The sequence below is a fragment of the Ambystoma mexicanum genome, chromosome 1p (assembly GCF_040938575.1).
Source record: "Ambystoma mexicanum isolate Mex_15411 chromosome 1p, UKY_AmexF1_1, whole genome shotgun sequence".
Taxonomy (NCBI): Eukaryota; Metazoa; Chordata; class Amphibia; order Caudata; family Ambystomatidae; genus Ambystoma; species Ambystoma mexicanum.
Window position 1 is genome coordinate 170,122,690 of NC_090921.1, and position 15,176 is coordinate 170,137,865.

The following is a 15,176-nucleotide window of genomic DNA, read 5'->3' on the forward strand; positions in this document are numbered from 1 at the left end:
AAAAAAGGTGTATGCTAAAAATGTCTATAGGTAACAAAAGCATAGAACATAATTGTTGGGTCGGGCGAGATGTCCCTGCTGCATTCTATTTAAGCAGTGACATTCTCAATTGGTTTGCAATTCATTTGTAGCTGATAAATTACAAGGCCTGGTCCTGACTAGGGGGCAATCCCATGGTTTTTGATTCAGAGAAAGCATTTCGGTCAGCCCAATTGCTGCTGTATGCGGTTGAAGTTCAAATTGGAGAGGAGAACACCGTCCTAGGACGGACCTGACAATTCCCACTTGAATAAAAAATTTAAAAGAGGTCAAACTGCAAAATCCTGATGCTTATATACACCTCAGTGCCCATTTCCAACAGCAGGGGTTGGGGTTAAGCCCAACACATTAGTCTATGTAGAGCACACCATTCCAATATTGATGGATAACCGCGACCCTAGGAGTGTCACTCTGGTGCAGGCACCATTATAGGAATGGCTATTGATGACCGACATTTTTCCATTTATCTAGGAAACAAACTGAAAGGACCAATCCCCAATGACTGCTTTGACAATGACCTACCACCAGACAGGATCTTAACCCAGCAAGGGAGGAATTTCCTGGTGTTACTCTTCCTGCCCTTACAGGGAGGAAGAGGTGACTTGTGACACAGGCAGGATGAAGTGATATTTCAGGTCCACAATGACTGCCTCTCCTACCTGAAACCTTCTGTCCAGGTCAATACTCTAACCAGAGACCTCTCCACCCATTTGGAGGAGGCCGCCTAGATAGAAAAACCCAGTCTTTCCAGGTTTCAGGCAAATGGTTGAAGAGCAGGTCAACCTAGCTGATGCCTGTGAGACTCTGGAGCAAAAGCAAAAGTTGAAACGGGTGTTATTAGATTTTTAAAAACTCTTTGCTGTAGGCTCGTACGACTGTGGTTGCACCGAGATCCATACTACAACAATTACCACGGACCCTGGATTGACTCCTGTGTTTGTGAAGCAATATCGCGTGCCTTTCGCATCCATGGAGTCCCTAATAGAAATCATCAAAAACCTTGAGTTATGTGGGATAATTCGTCCAGTCCACAGCATCTTTTAATAATCCGGTGCTGGGGATTTTAAAACCAAATGGCTAATGGAGACTGCGCAGACCTTAGGGGGCTAAATAAATGGGTTCACATGTCCCGATGGCCTCTCCCCTACATTGACCAGGGGTTGGCCAGATCCAGGATCAAGGGTATACACTGCCATTGACCTGACCAATGGGTACTGGACTGTGCCCATCAGTAGGGAGGACCAATACAAGCTGGCCTTTACCTTCAGGGGCAGCAGTACACATGGACCCGGATGCCCTTTTGGATACATCAACTCCGGCAACAAATTCAACATCTTCCTACATAAGACCAAGCCCGACTTGGGTGAAAGGGGTAACCTGGTGGTGGATGATGTCTTGATAAAAAGCTCAACTGTGGAGGAACACATAGGAGAAATCAGTTATGTTCTCACCCAGTTGAGGGTTGCCGGAGCAAAACTGTCCTTCCAAAAGGCACATTGACCTGTGTCAACTTCTTGGGAAATGAAATCACTCCCGAGGGTCTCTGTCCACAGGAGAAGAAAGTGGAAGCACTATTAAAACTAAAAGACCCCACCACTCTGCGTGAGCCAAGAAGCCCCCTTGGACTGACTAATTACTGTAGGTAGTTCATTGAGTATTAACAAGAGCCCTGATCCATCTGTTGAAGTGGGGGGTGTCATGTGGGAGTGGGTTCCCGAACAAGCCGTGGCAGTAAAGCAACTCGAAGTCCAGAGGCATGCTATGTGCTAATAACAAATCGCTTAAACATGGCAAGCTAATACAAAATATTGATGATCTGTTCCTAATCCAAGACGGTTTGTTGGTAAGAATATCCATCTCTGGTTGTGACCAGTGGGTGGTACCTACCTCATTCCGAAGCCTGATGCTAAGTCACACCCATGATGTGGCAACAGCCAGCCATCGGGGTGTTTCACACTACTCTAAGTCTTGCGGGAGGTTGCATACTGGCCACACCTGGGGCAGGACCTCGACCAATACTTTAAGGGGGGTCTTGTGTGTGTGCACAATTTCAGCCAACTTCACTCACACACCGAGCTCCCCTCCAGAAGAGGGGGGATGACCCTGCTTTGGTCAGATTTACAAGTAGATTTCATCGGGCACTTGATTCGCTCCTCTAGGGGGAACAAGTACATGTTAACAGTAACATGCTTGTTTACCAAATGGGTGGAATGTCTCCCGGCCCCAAATTGCAGGGCAGATCCAGCAGCTGCCCTGATGATCAACCACATCTTCTCGCGTTTTGGCCTACCCCAAAGGATTGAGTCAGACCGAGGTAGTCATTTCACCAGTGAAGTGATGACAAAGATCTGGGAGATACTTGGGGTAAAAAGGATCTTCACATTGCATACTGATCTCCTCTAGTGGGGGAGTTGAGAGGTACAATAAAACCATTGTGAACATTCTAAAAAGGTTTGTGGTAGATTCTGGGCCAAGTTGGGACATCCGATTACCGCTTGTCCTGCTGGCTATCAGATCTACACTTTCTTCTGCGACCAAGATGTCTCCATTTGAGCTAATGACTGGGCGAAGGATGGCGCTATCTCAGCATCTGCTCTACAGAACACAAGAGCAGACACTGATAAACACCTCCACAACACATGAGTATGTTGAGAATGTAAGAAAACACCTTCAACATGCTTTTGCGTATGCTCTTCAGAATCTGTAAAAATCTGCATAGGGGATGAAGACTCAATATGACTTAAAAACTTCCAAAAAGGAATACCAAGTAGGAGACAGGGTCTACTTGTACAATTTCCAAAGGAACCAGACCAAGGAGCGTACATTTCTACCGAGATGGCACAGTCCTTTTGAAATTGTAGATAAAATTTCACCTGTCGCCTATAGAATCCGCATCCCCATAGGAGAGTTGGCAGAAGAGAAATGGGTCCCTATTAATCTGCTAAAAAGTTGTCACCCCAGACATACTTTGTGGCGGATTGAGGAGCCAAGAGAAAATCAAATAGAGGAGACCTCTGGAGAATAAGAACAAGAAAAAGAACCAGAAAAGAACCAGTAGGCTTATAGGTATAATTATTTAACAGGGAGTATTTTTCTTCATTGTCAATACGAGAGGGATCCCCAAAATTCTAGTAACACCAGTAGTTATGTGTCTTGTGAGTGATTATTTGTCTTTATCGTCTAAAGTACTATTACGTTTGCAGTGCACGTTGTGTCCCACTGCTGTCCTCCTTCCGGGAAGGCAGTCAGTGGGAAAATGTTGTAACAAGTTCTTATTTATTCAGTAGATTTGTGCAAGTTCTGGACCAAGGAGGACCTCCCCGGGGACCTGGAAAGGAAAGGCCGGAGGAAAAGCTGGGGGTGTTGCTCCACACCACAAAGAAAGACCTAAGGGGAAGCTGTGGGTGTCGCTCCACACTCTGAGAGACAACGGGAGGATCATGGTGTACCGCTTCATGATGGAAGAAGGACTCCACCTGATGAACCGCACTTAGCCCTATAGATGAATCCCACGTTGCCCTTCTCTCCCTCGATAAGAAGTTTCAGAAGAGTCAGGGTTGGGGGGGGGGGGTCATTTGTGGGATACATTGACCCACTCAGCAGAATTCCCGTCCATAACTGCTGAAGTGCAGCTTGGTAAACAGCAAAATGACTGCGTTTTGCAGCTACAAAAGGATGGGTGCACTGTTTTGCCAAGCACCATTGGGCAAGTTGAAACCGGGAGCACACCAAGAAAGGCTGCCAGGGTGTGTTCTGGTGTGTACTATAGAAGCAGAGTGAAAAGGCAGTGCTGCTTTGGTGCAAGCCCAAAGTTTCCCATTGGAAAAAGGAAATATTTTACATTTAAAATGCTGCTGCTTTCTCTTCATCTGTTCTATATTACTCTGCTTTTATCAGTGAGGCCCTGCCATGCCCATCCATGTTCAGAGTATGCTCCTGCAGAAGAGAGCCTTATTCCTGAATGGTAGGCTGTGTCAGACCAAGTCTGGGAAATCAACAGAAGCTTTACTTTCAACCGCATGGGAAGAAGCTTGACTTTTGGGCTACAAAATGTCAAAAATCACTGCTTCAAAAGAAACTCTAGCTGTAAGGGCATATGTCAATTTCAGTGGACCTGTGTCTTAAACAGATTGCTGTATAAGTGAAACTGACTAGGGCTGCAAAACAATGTTTGAGAGAGAGAAACCGAATTTGAAAGGGAAATCCCAGCAGCTTTTACCACATGTCAAAATATGTTTTTGCAAACCAAGAAAAATGCCTGTTTTAAAAGTACAATGTTGAATAAAGCCCTTACCTTGCCTAGGTGTGTCAGGGGGTGTTGTGTGAAAACCTAGATGGGATGTTTTGTTTCAACAGTCATGATTCTTTTGCAGAAAAATAAAAGAACTAAGTAAAGTCATTGGCTGCATTGTGGAACTAGCTAAACAGGTTTTCTGCTGGGGGGTTGCTAGAAACAGGAGATGTTCCCCCCCCCCCAAAAAAAGAAGCCACACTAGATTCTGGGGCACCTACCTGTTAACTGCGGCCCTTGAAAACTTAGAATGGACCAAAAGAAAGAAATATCACTCGCTTGTCAGACTTCTGTCTGGGCTTCAGCTTGAGACATTAGATCTGGGACACCTACATGCGACTTTTGGAAGTTAAAACCACAAGTCACTCAAGCTGGGGAAACTCCAGGGCAGCCCTGGGCTTAACTGACATTTGTTGGCAGCCTGAAGAAAAAAATGGTCCCAGTGGAGGACAAAGGCCGCCCATTTTGCGTTTAAAGATTGGTTTATTAATAAAACTTTGAGGCTTTTATCTCCGCAATTGGACAACGCAGAAATAAGTTTCATGATCTAGGTGCAATTTTGATGGCTGTAATTCAAGACGTGGTAGCCTTCAGTGGCATATAAGGGACAGAAATGGCAGAGAATTGGATATTCTGAGGAAAGTGTATATGGTTCCACTTGTAAATTCAAGATTAACATGCCTTATGATAATATGTACACATGTATAAAGTTGTAGAATTTTAGGTATGACCTTTCTCACTGAAAAGGACGAACAATTAGACGGATGAAACAAAGTCCAACAAATGGGAGGATTGGACTGCCATGCTCTGTGTGAAATATGTAATCTGCCTATGTAATTTGTTAATGTGCCACAACTGTACAAATGTGTAATTTATGTTAAGATTTGATTTTTGGCAAAAAGGTCTGTGGGATGGCTTTGCACCTCATAAAACATAACCCCCTAAACTGAGTCCCCTCCTTGAGGTGACCAAAACAGGCGGACCTATCCAGTTCTTGGGGGTAGGTCTAGATTAGTTCTGCCCAACCATAAATTCTGTGATGTCACTCGTCTTATAAAGAGAGACTGACACACACTCTCCTTAATTTCCAGTACCTGCGTATCCAGACATTCCAGATCCACCTTTGCAAGATTCCAGACTCTACTGCAAGGCCAAAGCGTAACTGACTCTATCCAAGCAGGTCCACTTATCCAGAAAACCCCACAAATATCCCAATAGCTAAGGGGAAAAGCTGTGGTACCCTTGGGGAGCATCCTGTGACCAGACAGATATTTTGCTCATTACTTGCATGCCCGCTGTACCCTTGCCATCCAGTGACCAGACTTGCCCAGCTGCCTGCTGTTAGGAGTGTCTGCCGCTATACTGTGACCAGAGCGTTTCAGTCCAGAACCGGTTGACTGTCCAAATCCCCAAACTCAAGTGCGGATTGTATTTCCCCATCCCATAGCCACACATAGCCTACCCCATCTTGATACTTTGCCTTTGTTCCACTTTACCCTGATTCATTGTTAAAATGTCAGAATTCTCTGTGCATCTTTTCATTGATCTCCAAGCGTTAGCGCCACTTTTCTATTTATTTCTGTCTTGCATAGATCATAAATCCTTAGTCATATTTGGAATAATCAAATTAATTCCCACATAAAGTTGAACGTAGGGTGAAAAGGTTGATGTTGCAAATCAATCTTGGAAAGTACCGTGTCTTTCTTTAACCATATAGTGTAGATAATTTAATTTAAGTAAACTTTGCCTTTCCTTTTTAAAGACGATTTTCTTTTCTTAACTGCTTTAATTTACCTAAACCGAACTTCATTCCACCTTGCAAATCTCATCCAATACTTCAGCTATAGCCACTCTTTCACTTCTATATTGTCCCTATGATGTGCATCTATCACCCACCCTAAAAACCGCATTCCAATTCTGTGCATTTCAGCCGTCTTTTTAAAAAAACGTTTTGATATTTAAAACTGCAAATGTGTAAATTGCAACTTTTCAACGTGTGAATTGGGCTGCAATGTGTTTTCATTTCAAGTTGCTTTTTGAACTGTATGCCCTTTGTGATACCTTACCTTATAGTTGCTAGTGATATTAATTCCCTGATACTGTGATAAAACATATGTATATCATTATTTAACCACACATATAATTATTTTTCAAATTCCGAGTGTTTATTTATGCCTTTGCAAAGGGTCTTATTTTGAAAGGCAAGGTCGCACTTTGATTCTGGTTGCTCATATCGCTGACTCCCTGCTTATCCAATCAGAATTTGATTAATTGGGGTTTGAGGGAACGTTGCAGAGGGAAATCTTTACTCATGTGCTATCTATCCTAATTGAAAAAGTGTTCCTATTTATTTGTGCTTTGGATATGTTCTTGTAGAAGGTTACCCAAGTGGATTTCAGTGCTTTTCATTGTAATTATCACCCCATTGATGATTGCTGCACAATATAAAAATTGTGTGATTTTCTTTGAATTTAAAATAAATATTGTGTTATCACCCACTGGCCTGGTTCATGGTCCATTGTGACCCGGGGTATTTGTAAAAGGGGTTGTGAGACGGGCTGGGTATCGGCTCAATTCGAATTTGTAGAAAATAAAGAAAAAGTATTCTAATCGCACGCTACATCTAAGGCCAAGGGCAAAGGTCCTGGTCCGGTGTGTGATGCCAGATTGGAATCCTTCACAAACTCTGGGAACTCAAAAACTCTATTTCTGCAAATGTCAACCTTTTTCTTCTTGCTACATCACGCAGCACTAGGGCTCTGTCATGGTAATGTCTCAGGTCCACCAGCACAGTGCTCAGAGTCTCTGGTTTGAGGACTCACCGCCCAACAAACTCTAGGAAGCTCCTGTTCAGCCACAGTTTGTTCTGATGTTTGCCAAAAGCGTGGCAACACCCAACGTATGTTTCCTCCCCTGTAGTACAGTTCGGTCTAATGGTCTCTGGCACTTCCCTCTGGTCTTCATCAGAGCATCTCCTCCAAGTGGATTTCTTCATAGCAATAGATGCTGTGTATCGGGGCACATTCTTCTGAAAATTGAGAAAATACTTGCTTTTTGTTTATTTCTTCAGTCTAATCAAAGTTATTTCATCACTTCCACATATGCAATACTCTGTTTGGTTTAGGCATGTCAAGTACATTGTTGCTGTTGTTATATCTTGCACTTTCATGGATCCGTATTGTGTATCCAAAACTGTGTGCCAACCAGCACTGGCTAATGGGCTCCCAAGCCCCATTCTACCTTTGCACTAATTTGGACTGTTCAAATGCTTGAACAATTCTCTTGCATACGGGCTGTAAGATCACAAGAGTTCACAGGTCTAAGGGGCAGAGATGGCAGCCTCTGCACTGCATCAAGAGTGCGACTGAAAAGCCATCTTTGGATGTCATGTTTTCAATACATGGATCTTTTCTAATCTAGTGTTATCATTTACAGTGAACCAAAAACGGAATCTTTCAAGTTTTCATGATGACCTTCGTTTTTGTTTCATGCCATGGACAGAAATCTGACTGTAGTGGGTGGGTTAAGAAGATGCCATTGCCTAAGCGATTGTAAGTTGGCACTACTGCTTTCTCAAGGGATATTTTATGCGTTTTGTACTTTAATTGGGTTATGTCGGTTGGATATAATCTTGTACTGATCTCTGTCGTAAATCTGAACAATTAAACACTTCTCAGATGCGCAGTCATTCAACTGGCATCTAAATAAAGTAATGGGGGCCACTTGTGAGTGGCTGAAAAGATAAGGGTTCAATCGTCAGACCAATAGCAAGACACTTTGTCTGAAGATGCAACTTATTCCATAAGGCTCTTGAAAAAGATCAGAATGTAACACAAACGTTTTATTGTTCTAAAGCCGCGACCTAGCTCGAGAGCAGCAGAGTGCTGTATAGCGTGTGGGTATCCGGCATGTGGGCTGGCATCTTTTACAGTAGTGCAGTACTGTGAGATCTGTGCGTCAGTATGTGCATCCATTGGAATTAGTCCTTGGTCAGGTGTTGTTGAAAGAGCCATGTTACCTGTTACCTCGGGCTCGGTGAGGTTTTGGTACAATGCTTTACATCTCAGAGAGCTTTGCTCCTGTCAGAGGTTGCTGTACTGGTGGTGCAGCAGTAAGCATCTTTGGACTCGGTAATCCGACTCCTACGGTTTGCACACAGAGACTTGAGGTTGGTGAGGTCTCCAGATTGAGCGTTTGTTGGAAGCTAGCTCGGGGTTGTACTATGGGGTGGATGGTTTGGTCTTAGCCTGGCTGGATTTTAGGGGTGCATGAGTGTCCACCAGTTTCATAGCAGAGTTGCTGAATAATTCCAGGAGGCCCGAGGGCATTCCTTGTGGTGAGGAAGTTCCTCTAGGTTTGGTAGAGGGCTGAAATGCTTTTAGGCTTTTAATATACACTTTAAATAATCTTTGGTAAATCACCCAGAGAGTTTGGGGGGCATTTGGTAATAATGGATGATAAATATATTCAAGCCATCCATGTTGAGGAATTGTGCCAGATTTATCAGTAGTTCTTGTGGCACGATGCAAGGGCCTCAACATGCAGAAACGGATGCCACTCACCATGGGGATCTGCACATTTGTAAAGGGCCTGACACCACATGCATGTGCAGCACTGCATGCACTTCATGTATAGGCCATTGCCGACGCGCATTGATTAGCTCCAATGATCAATGTGGGAGAAAGACTAGGACCCTCCTGCTGTCCACAACCTCCCACAGTCCATCTTCCATCCACGTAGTTGCTGGGAATGCTTTTCTTGTGGATGGCCTTAAATGATCCATTGCCTGTAATGTTTGTTTGGCGAGGGGTAGAAATACAAATTTGCACAGAGGTGGTCATGGCCGTGTAGCGGGGTGATCGAATTATGCACTTTATTGGGAGACCGGGGTAGGCGGGCGCACAATATACATCTGAAACCTTTAATCTGACCTGCCTCTTACCTGTCTCCAAACCCTGCTTCCCTGGGTTCGGGATCGCCTCGTTGAGGCCCGAAATTACCCCCAAGGAAAAAGACACAAGGTTAAAGTAACTAGCACACAAAATGAAGGATGGACAAAGGAATACTGGTGTTACTGTTCTTTGGTTGTTATATGCACACGAATACTTTTTCTCTCCCGGTGTACCAGCAGGGTTTTGGGTGTTTTTGTTTTTACAAAAGGGGAAGTCACAAGACACTATACAACTTAAATCCTAAGCAACTGCGTATCTAAACAAAAAGGTAAAAAGAGTTCTTTTAAATATTAAAAATACAAGGTCATATAGACACCTTACTTCTGAGACCACCTAGCCATGGCTGTCTCAAGGTCTTCGCTGCTGTTCTCTCGATGTTCTCCTGTCTTGACGCAATCTCTCTGGTCATGGCAGGTAGACGGACAGCAGACAACATCAGCAGTAGTGTGTTTGCTTCAAAGTCTTTACGTGGCCTGGGCTGCACCTTTTACACCCGTGCATGAGTGTTTTGTTACAGGCCTTGGCAGTCACCTGTGCTTGATTTGCGCCAGGTTAGACTAGAAGTGCCTTTAGTCCATGAAGCGGGGCAGACGCAGTACATGTCTGAATGCATTCCATTCCATCTGTAAAATAATGGTGCTTAAAATGCGTACGACACACCCCTGCGTACATCCTTTTGTTTATCAGGACAACACAGCACTTGCTCTTTAATTGCATATACATTCTGACTTGCATGAGAACATGGCTCATGCATGTGGAAAATAAATCCTTTTGTGACGCGGGTACTAGAAGGTCTCTTCATGCTTACCATTCAACCAGTAGCAACAGCTGTATCTCGAAATATATTTAAAAGCAGGATTATTGCAGTTCATGCAAATGACTACAGACCACACTTTTCCATTTGTGCATGTCCAGTCTAAGTAGCAAATTAATTCCTCAATTCTTTCTTTGTATTCCAGCATTAGTAGTTCTGCATTGCTAGCGAATAAAAGCAAACCTTCAGGTACCCGATGGCAAAGGGGGGGGGGCTTATGATGATCTTATTCCTGTAAATGTCCCGCCTTCTTTCAAAGTAGCATTGATAAATGCACATTTGTACTATTAGTAATTTAATGATGGATTTTTAAATCCGTGGTCCTGTCTTTTCCTCAAGCAGATATTCTTGTTTCCATTGGGAAGATTTTTGTTATCCATACTAGGGAGTGAAGATCTTGCATTGGGTACTGTAAAGGTTTAGCCAATGGCAGCCCAGTCGATGTTAATCCTGAGCTCTCCTGTATACATTTGAAATGTAGCTAGTCTCTGCTTTTTATCTTTCTTTCCATCACCCATTTGACTTTTTTTATTTCTTTTTCTCCCATGTATGCAACTCTGCAGGAGGCTCTTCAGCTGGGGAGCTGCACGTGCTGCCTGAGAGCTACTTCCACAACTTCCTGTATGGCACAGTCATCCTCTTCCTGTGCCTGCTGGTGTGCCTTGTGGGGGCTGAGATCTACTCCAAAGCTTCCTTCTTCATCTTTCTGCTGGTGAACCTGGTGCTGGTCACCATCTTCATCAGCTTCATTGCTGTGGGGCCGCGACACATTCTGATAGTTCACAGTGGCAACCAAACATTCAACACAAGCTACACTGGCTTCAACGTGTCTACCTTGCGAGACAACCTGGACGGTAGGTCCTGAGCACCACAGTGTGTATGAACCTGGGCTGGGGTTTCGGTTTGTTGCATTCTGATATCCGGACAGATTTGTTATACGAGTAAATTGAATTAATAATGTTCAAATTCGGAAGTAACCCTGTGAAGAAAATAGATTTCCTTTAGTACTTATGTTTCTTCACTGTCAATAAAACTAAAAACTGCCTTTTAATCCCACCATCCAGTCTCTTGTTGCATTACTGAGCCTTACTATCTTAGTTTCGGGACATGCCCAGTAGTGCAGAATTTTCGGAATTGCTGCAGGGTTGAGATGTGTCCTATTAAGCATTCTAAAAAGAGTTTTCTATGCTAAGAGTTCCTTATTTTTTTTTAGTTCCTTGTCCCCAGACCTAAAGACTTCTTTCCAGCTGTGCTCAGATGGTAAAGAGCACATCCAATAGGACTGCATAATCCCAGAAGGCACATAGTGATTTTTGGTAAATGTTGGATATGATTTCTGTTGGATCCAGTCATCTGTTAATAGTAAGAAATCGTTCATGGGTGTCCGATGGGGACATACCTGTTGCAGCACTCGCCTAGCCTTGTGTGAAAGTGCTGATACAGGAAACTGTATTAAATGTGGGACAGTCATGGTTTATATGAAAGTAGGATTTGATAAGGGACCCAAAAAGAATGATTTGCTCAGCTCACTGATGGCATGCATATGGCAGTGGCCATGCTTTTTTAGCCACAGATTTAGCATTGAGAGCAGCAATAACAAAACTGGCGCTTAGATGTACTGTATTCAAGTTTATATGAGAATTCTTTAGTAGGCTAATTAAGCAGAGTGCAAAAGGGGTACAAAAAGATTTAAGTGAATCTAAAGTTAAAACGTGGGTCAATGGAAAAAGCCTAGATGGAAAAGTATTTACAATCCATCTGTTGGGGAGATAAGGGTTTCTATAACCAAGGTTAAAATGCTGATCTGGAGAAGAGGTAAACTATCTTTTTCTGTTTGGCTCATTTGTGTCACTTTAGCAACATTCAGAGAACCTAATTTGTGGAATACTGTAGAATAGGGTGCCAGTCTTTGCTGTCATTCGAGGAGGGATGCAGTAGTTGGCAATGTTTAGCCAGACCATGTCAGTTGCTTGACCCGTTTGGTTATAACTTGGCACTACCAAACAGGGTTTGATATCTGCACAGCTTCTTTAATTACATGTTTTTGGTGTGATGGTATCAGTGTATGAAGAGGAATGTTTATTGCTTTCTGTGTTTCTTTCTTTGAAATTCTTGTGAAAATGCATGCATGATTTGGACAACTTGGTAGCAAGGGTGTTTCTATAGATTATAATTTTATTTCTTTCCTTAATTTTGTAACTCCTTTATGTTTAGCTAACATATTTTTTGTTTCCATTTCATGACCTTGCTTGTAAAATTCACTTTAACAGATTAAGGTTTTGTGTTCCTTCGCTTAACATATATGGAGTAATTAGTGCCCTGGCTTATCATTAAAGGCGTTTTTATTTTAGGGTACTTTGAGGCAATGAACATTTATCATTCTATTGTGTTGTCTGTGTTTTAATACAGCGCATGATAGGTGTGTGTGTGTGTGTGTGTGTGTGTGTGTGTTTCTCTATATTTGTGAAGTTTGTAAATCAGTTTAGATTCGCATCCTTTACATAGGCCGCTACCTAGTGGGAAATAAACTATTTGAAATGCTTTGCATCGACATAGGCAGTGCTGTCACACTATTTTATTCATTTATCAGGTATTTGTTAGGCACCTGTACAACAAAACCGTGTTTCAAAGCGCCACAAGGTAGAAGGGAGGGGAACATGGGGGTAAAAGAAACAATAACAATACATAAATAAGTAATGCAACAAGGATGGTCCTACTAGGCTTGTGACATTTGGAACATGCAAGTGCATAAATGGGGCGGAAACAGGGGAGGGGGAAGATGAAAGGGTAGGGGAGGCTAGGGTCGGATAAGTGCTGGTGGGGTCCCCCGGAGGGGAAGTGCCGAAGAGTACCTGTGAGGAGGCAGCAGTTAAGTGCAAGGGCGGAGATACCTCAATAGCAGGGGGCGATCTGCCACCCGGCAGTCAGGTGACAGCCCAGAGGTTAGTGCAGGGGTGGTGGTGTTGGTGGTGAATGGGCAGAGGGCCTGGAACTTGTTGGACTCATGATGGACCAGGCCACCAGTCTCAGCAGCAGTAGGCGGTTAGCAGAGGAGGCAGAGATTTAGGAAAAAGGAAAGCTTTAAGACGTTGCCAGAACTTGACGTGGTCTAGTTCCAAGCGGAGAGAAGGAGGGAGGCTGTTCCAGAGAGAGGCACCAGCCGAGGAGAGATCTGCCCCAAGCTCTCTGCTTGGAGAAAGGTTTGATCAACAGAGAAGTGGAGCTGGCAGAGAAGAGGGATCTACAAGGAGAGTGTTTAGAGAGAAAGAGTTGAAGGAAGTGTGGTCCCAGGCCCCAACAGCCTTGTGGATGATGCACAGAGTCTTGAATATGATCTCTGCAGTCACTGGGAGCCAGTGGAGAGTTTACAGAGCTGGAGATATACAAACCCTGGGCTTGAGGCCAAGGATACGTCTCGCATCTCTATACTGGATCATTTGAAGCAGGCTGAGTGATGAAAAAGGCAGGCTAAGGAAGAAGCTGTTGAAGTATTGGAGCCCGAAGAGGACCAGCGCTCTAGAGACATCGAGCCTCTGGGGGAAAGTGACCAAAGGGAGAATGCCTCTGAGGAGGTGAAGTTGAAAATGGGCCTTCCTGGCCAGGTCCAGGATGTAAGGAGTGAAGGAGAGAGAGGCATCGAAGATGACACCAAGATTGTTGGCCTTGGTAGGAGAAGGAAGAGAGCCAATTGAGGGCGGCCAAAGTGCCGGGGGGAAACTGGGAACAGGTATCCCGATAGGAATAATCTGTTTTACTGGCATTAAGACGGAGATCATTGGAAGCACACCAGGACTGGATAGCAGACAGGCAGGCAGAGATAAGGGAGGGGGAAGAGGTAGATGCAGAGGGGAGCTTGAAGAACAGTTGTGTGTGTCATCAGCATAACACTGGAAGTGAGGTGCGAAGGTGGTGATAAAGCGAGAGGGACGAGGTAGGTGTTGAAAAGCCAGGATGAATGAATATAGCCCTGGGGGACACCATATGTAGAGAGAGTGGTGGAGTTGGAAAAAGGGCCCAGGTGCACTTGGGAGCGATGGTTTGTGAGGAAGGTGGTCAGCCAATCTAGCAACCGGTCTGAGATACCAAGGGTATCCTGGAGTCGTTTTATGAGGCTGGAATGGTTGACCATGTCAAAGGCAGAAGAGCGATCAAGGACAATGAGCCCAGCAGGAGAGTTAGAATCGGCATTCGCAAGTAGTTCTTTACAGGTGTTCAGGAGAGCAGTTGCTGCACTTCTGGATGCCAGAAATCCAGATTGGTGGTCATGTAGGCAACCAACCAGTTCAGTGTGATGGGACAGTTGGGGGAAGACCAACTTCTCCCGGAGTTTGCCAAGAAAGGGGGTAGTGGTGATGGAGTGGAAGCTGGCTGGACACAAAGGGTCGTCGGAAGGCTTTTTTAGTAGGGGATGCACAAGGGAGTGCTTTGAGGTAAAGGGGAAAAGAGCCAGAGGCTAAGGAGTAGTTGGGGAAAGTCAGCTAGAGACAGAGCAAAGAGAGTAGATGTTGTCCGTAATGGTTCTGGAAGAACAGGGAGACACCTGTTTGGAAGAGACCTTCATAGAGCAGACTACTCTAGAGAACTCATCAGGTGTGATGGGTGAGAAGGAGGAGAGAGTGGGATGGGGTGAGGGAGTGAGAGGAGCCAAAGGAGGCCAAGAGAGCAGGGAGAGGAAGAGAGGTGGGGCTGGTGGAGAGTGAGGCGAGGATAACCTGAGTTTCAGTTGAGAAATGGGTTGCCAGTGCAGTGCAGAGGGCCTGAGAAGGAAGAGGGGAGATGGAGACTACAGATGTATTGGCTAGTGCCTTGCAACTTTTGAAAAGATTGGCTGTGTTAGTGGCTCCAGAGATGCGGGCTTGCCTTTGGAGTTGGCGCAGGTCAGTTTGTCAGTGGATGAAACCGAAGTCTGCCACATCCATTCTGCAACTCTGCACTTGTGTTTCAGAGAGGCCAGATCAGAGTCATATCAGCTGTTCTGCTTGGAGGTAGGTTTCAGGCAGATTCTCGTGACAGGGGCAAGAGTGTCAAGAGTATTAGAGATAGAAAGTTCAAGTTGAAGATTGGCAAGGATGGAGTCAGT

General features: G+C 44.4%; 1 protein-coding gene across 1 annotated transcript in view; it reads left to right on the forward strand.

The window, feature by feature from the left end:
• The window catches only part of SLC12A9 (solute carrier family 12 member 9), a 681,455-nt gene that overhangs the window by 177,965 nt on the left and 488,314 nt on the right, over window positions 1–15,176 (forward strand). The window contains exon 5 of the mRNA XM_069646063.1: window positions 10,660–10,950. Coding sequence (XP_069502164.1) covers window positions 10,660–10,950 — 291 coding nt within the window. The remainder of the gene's footprint in view (window positions 1–10,659; window positions 10,951–15,176) is intronic.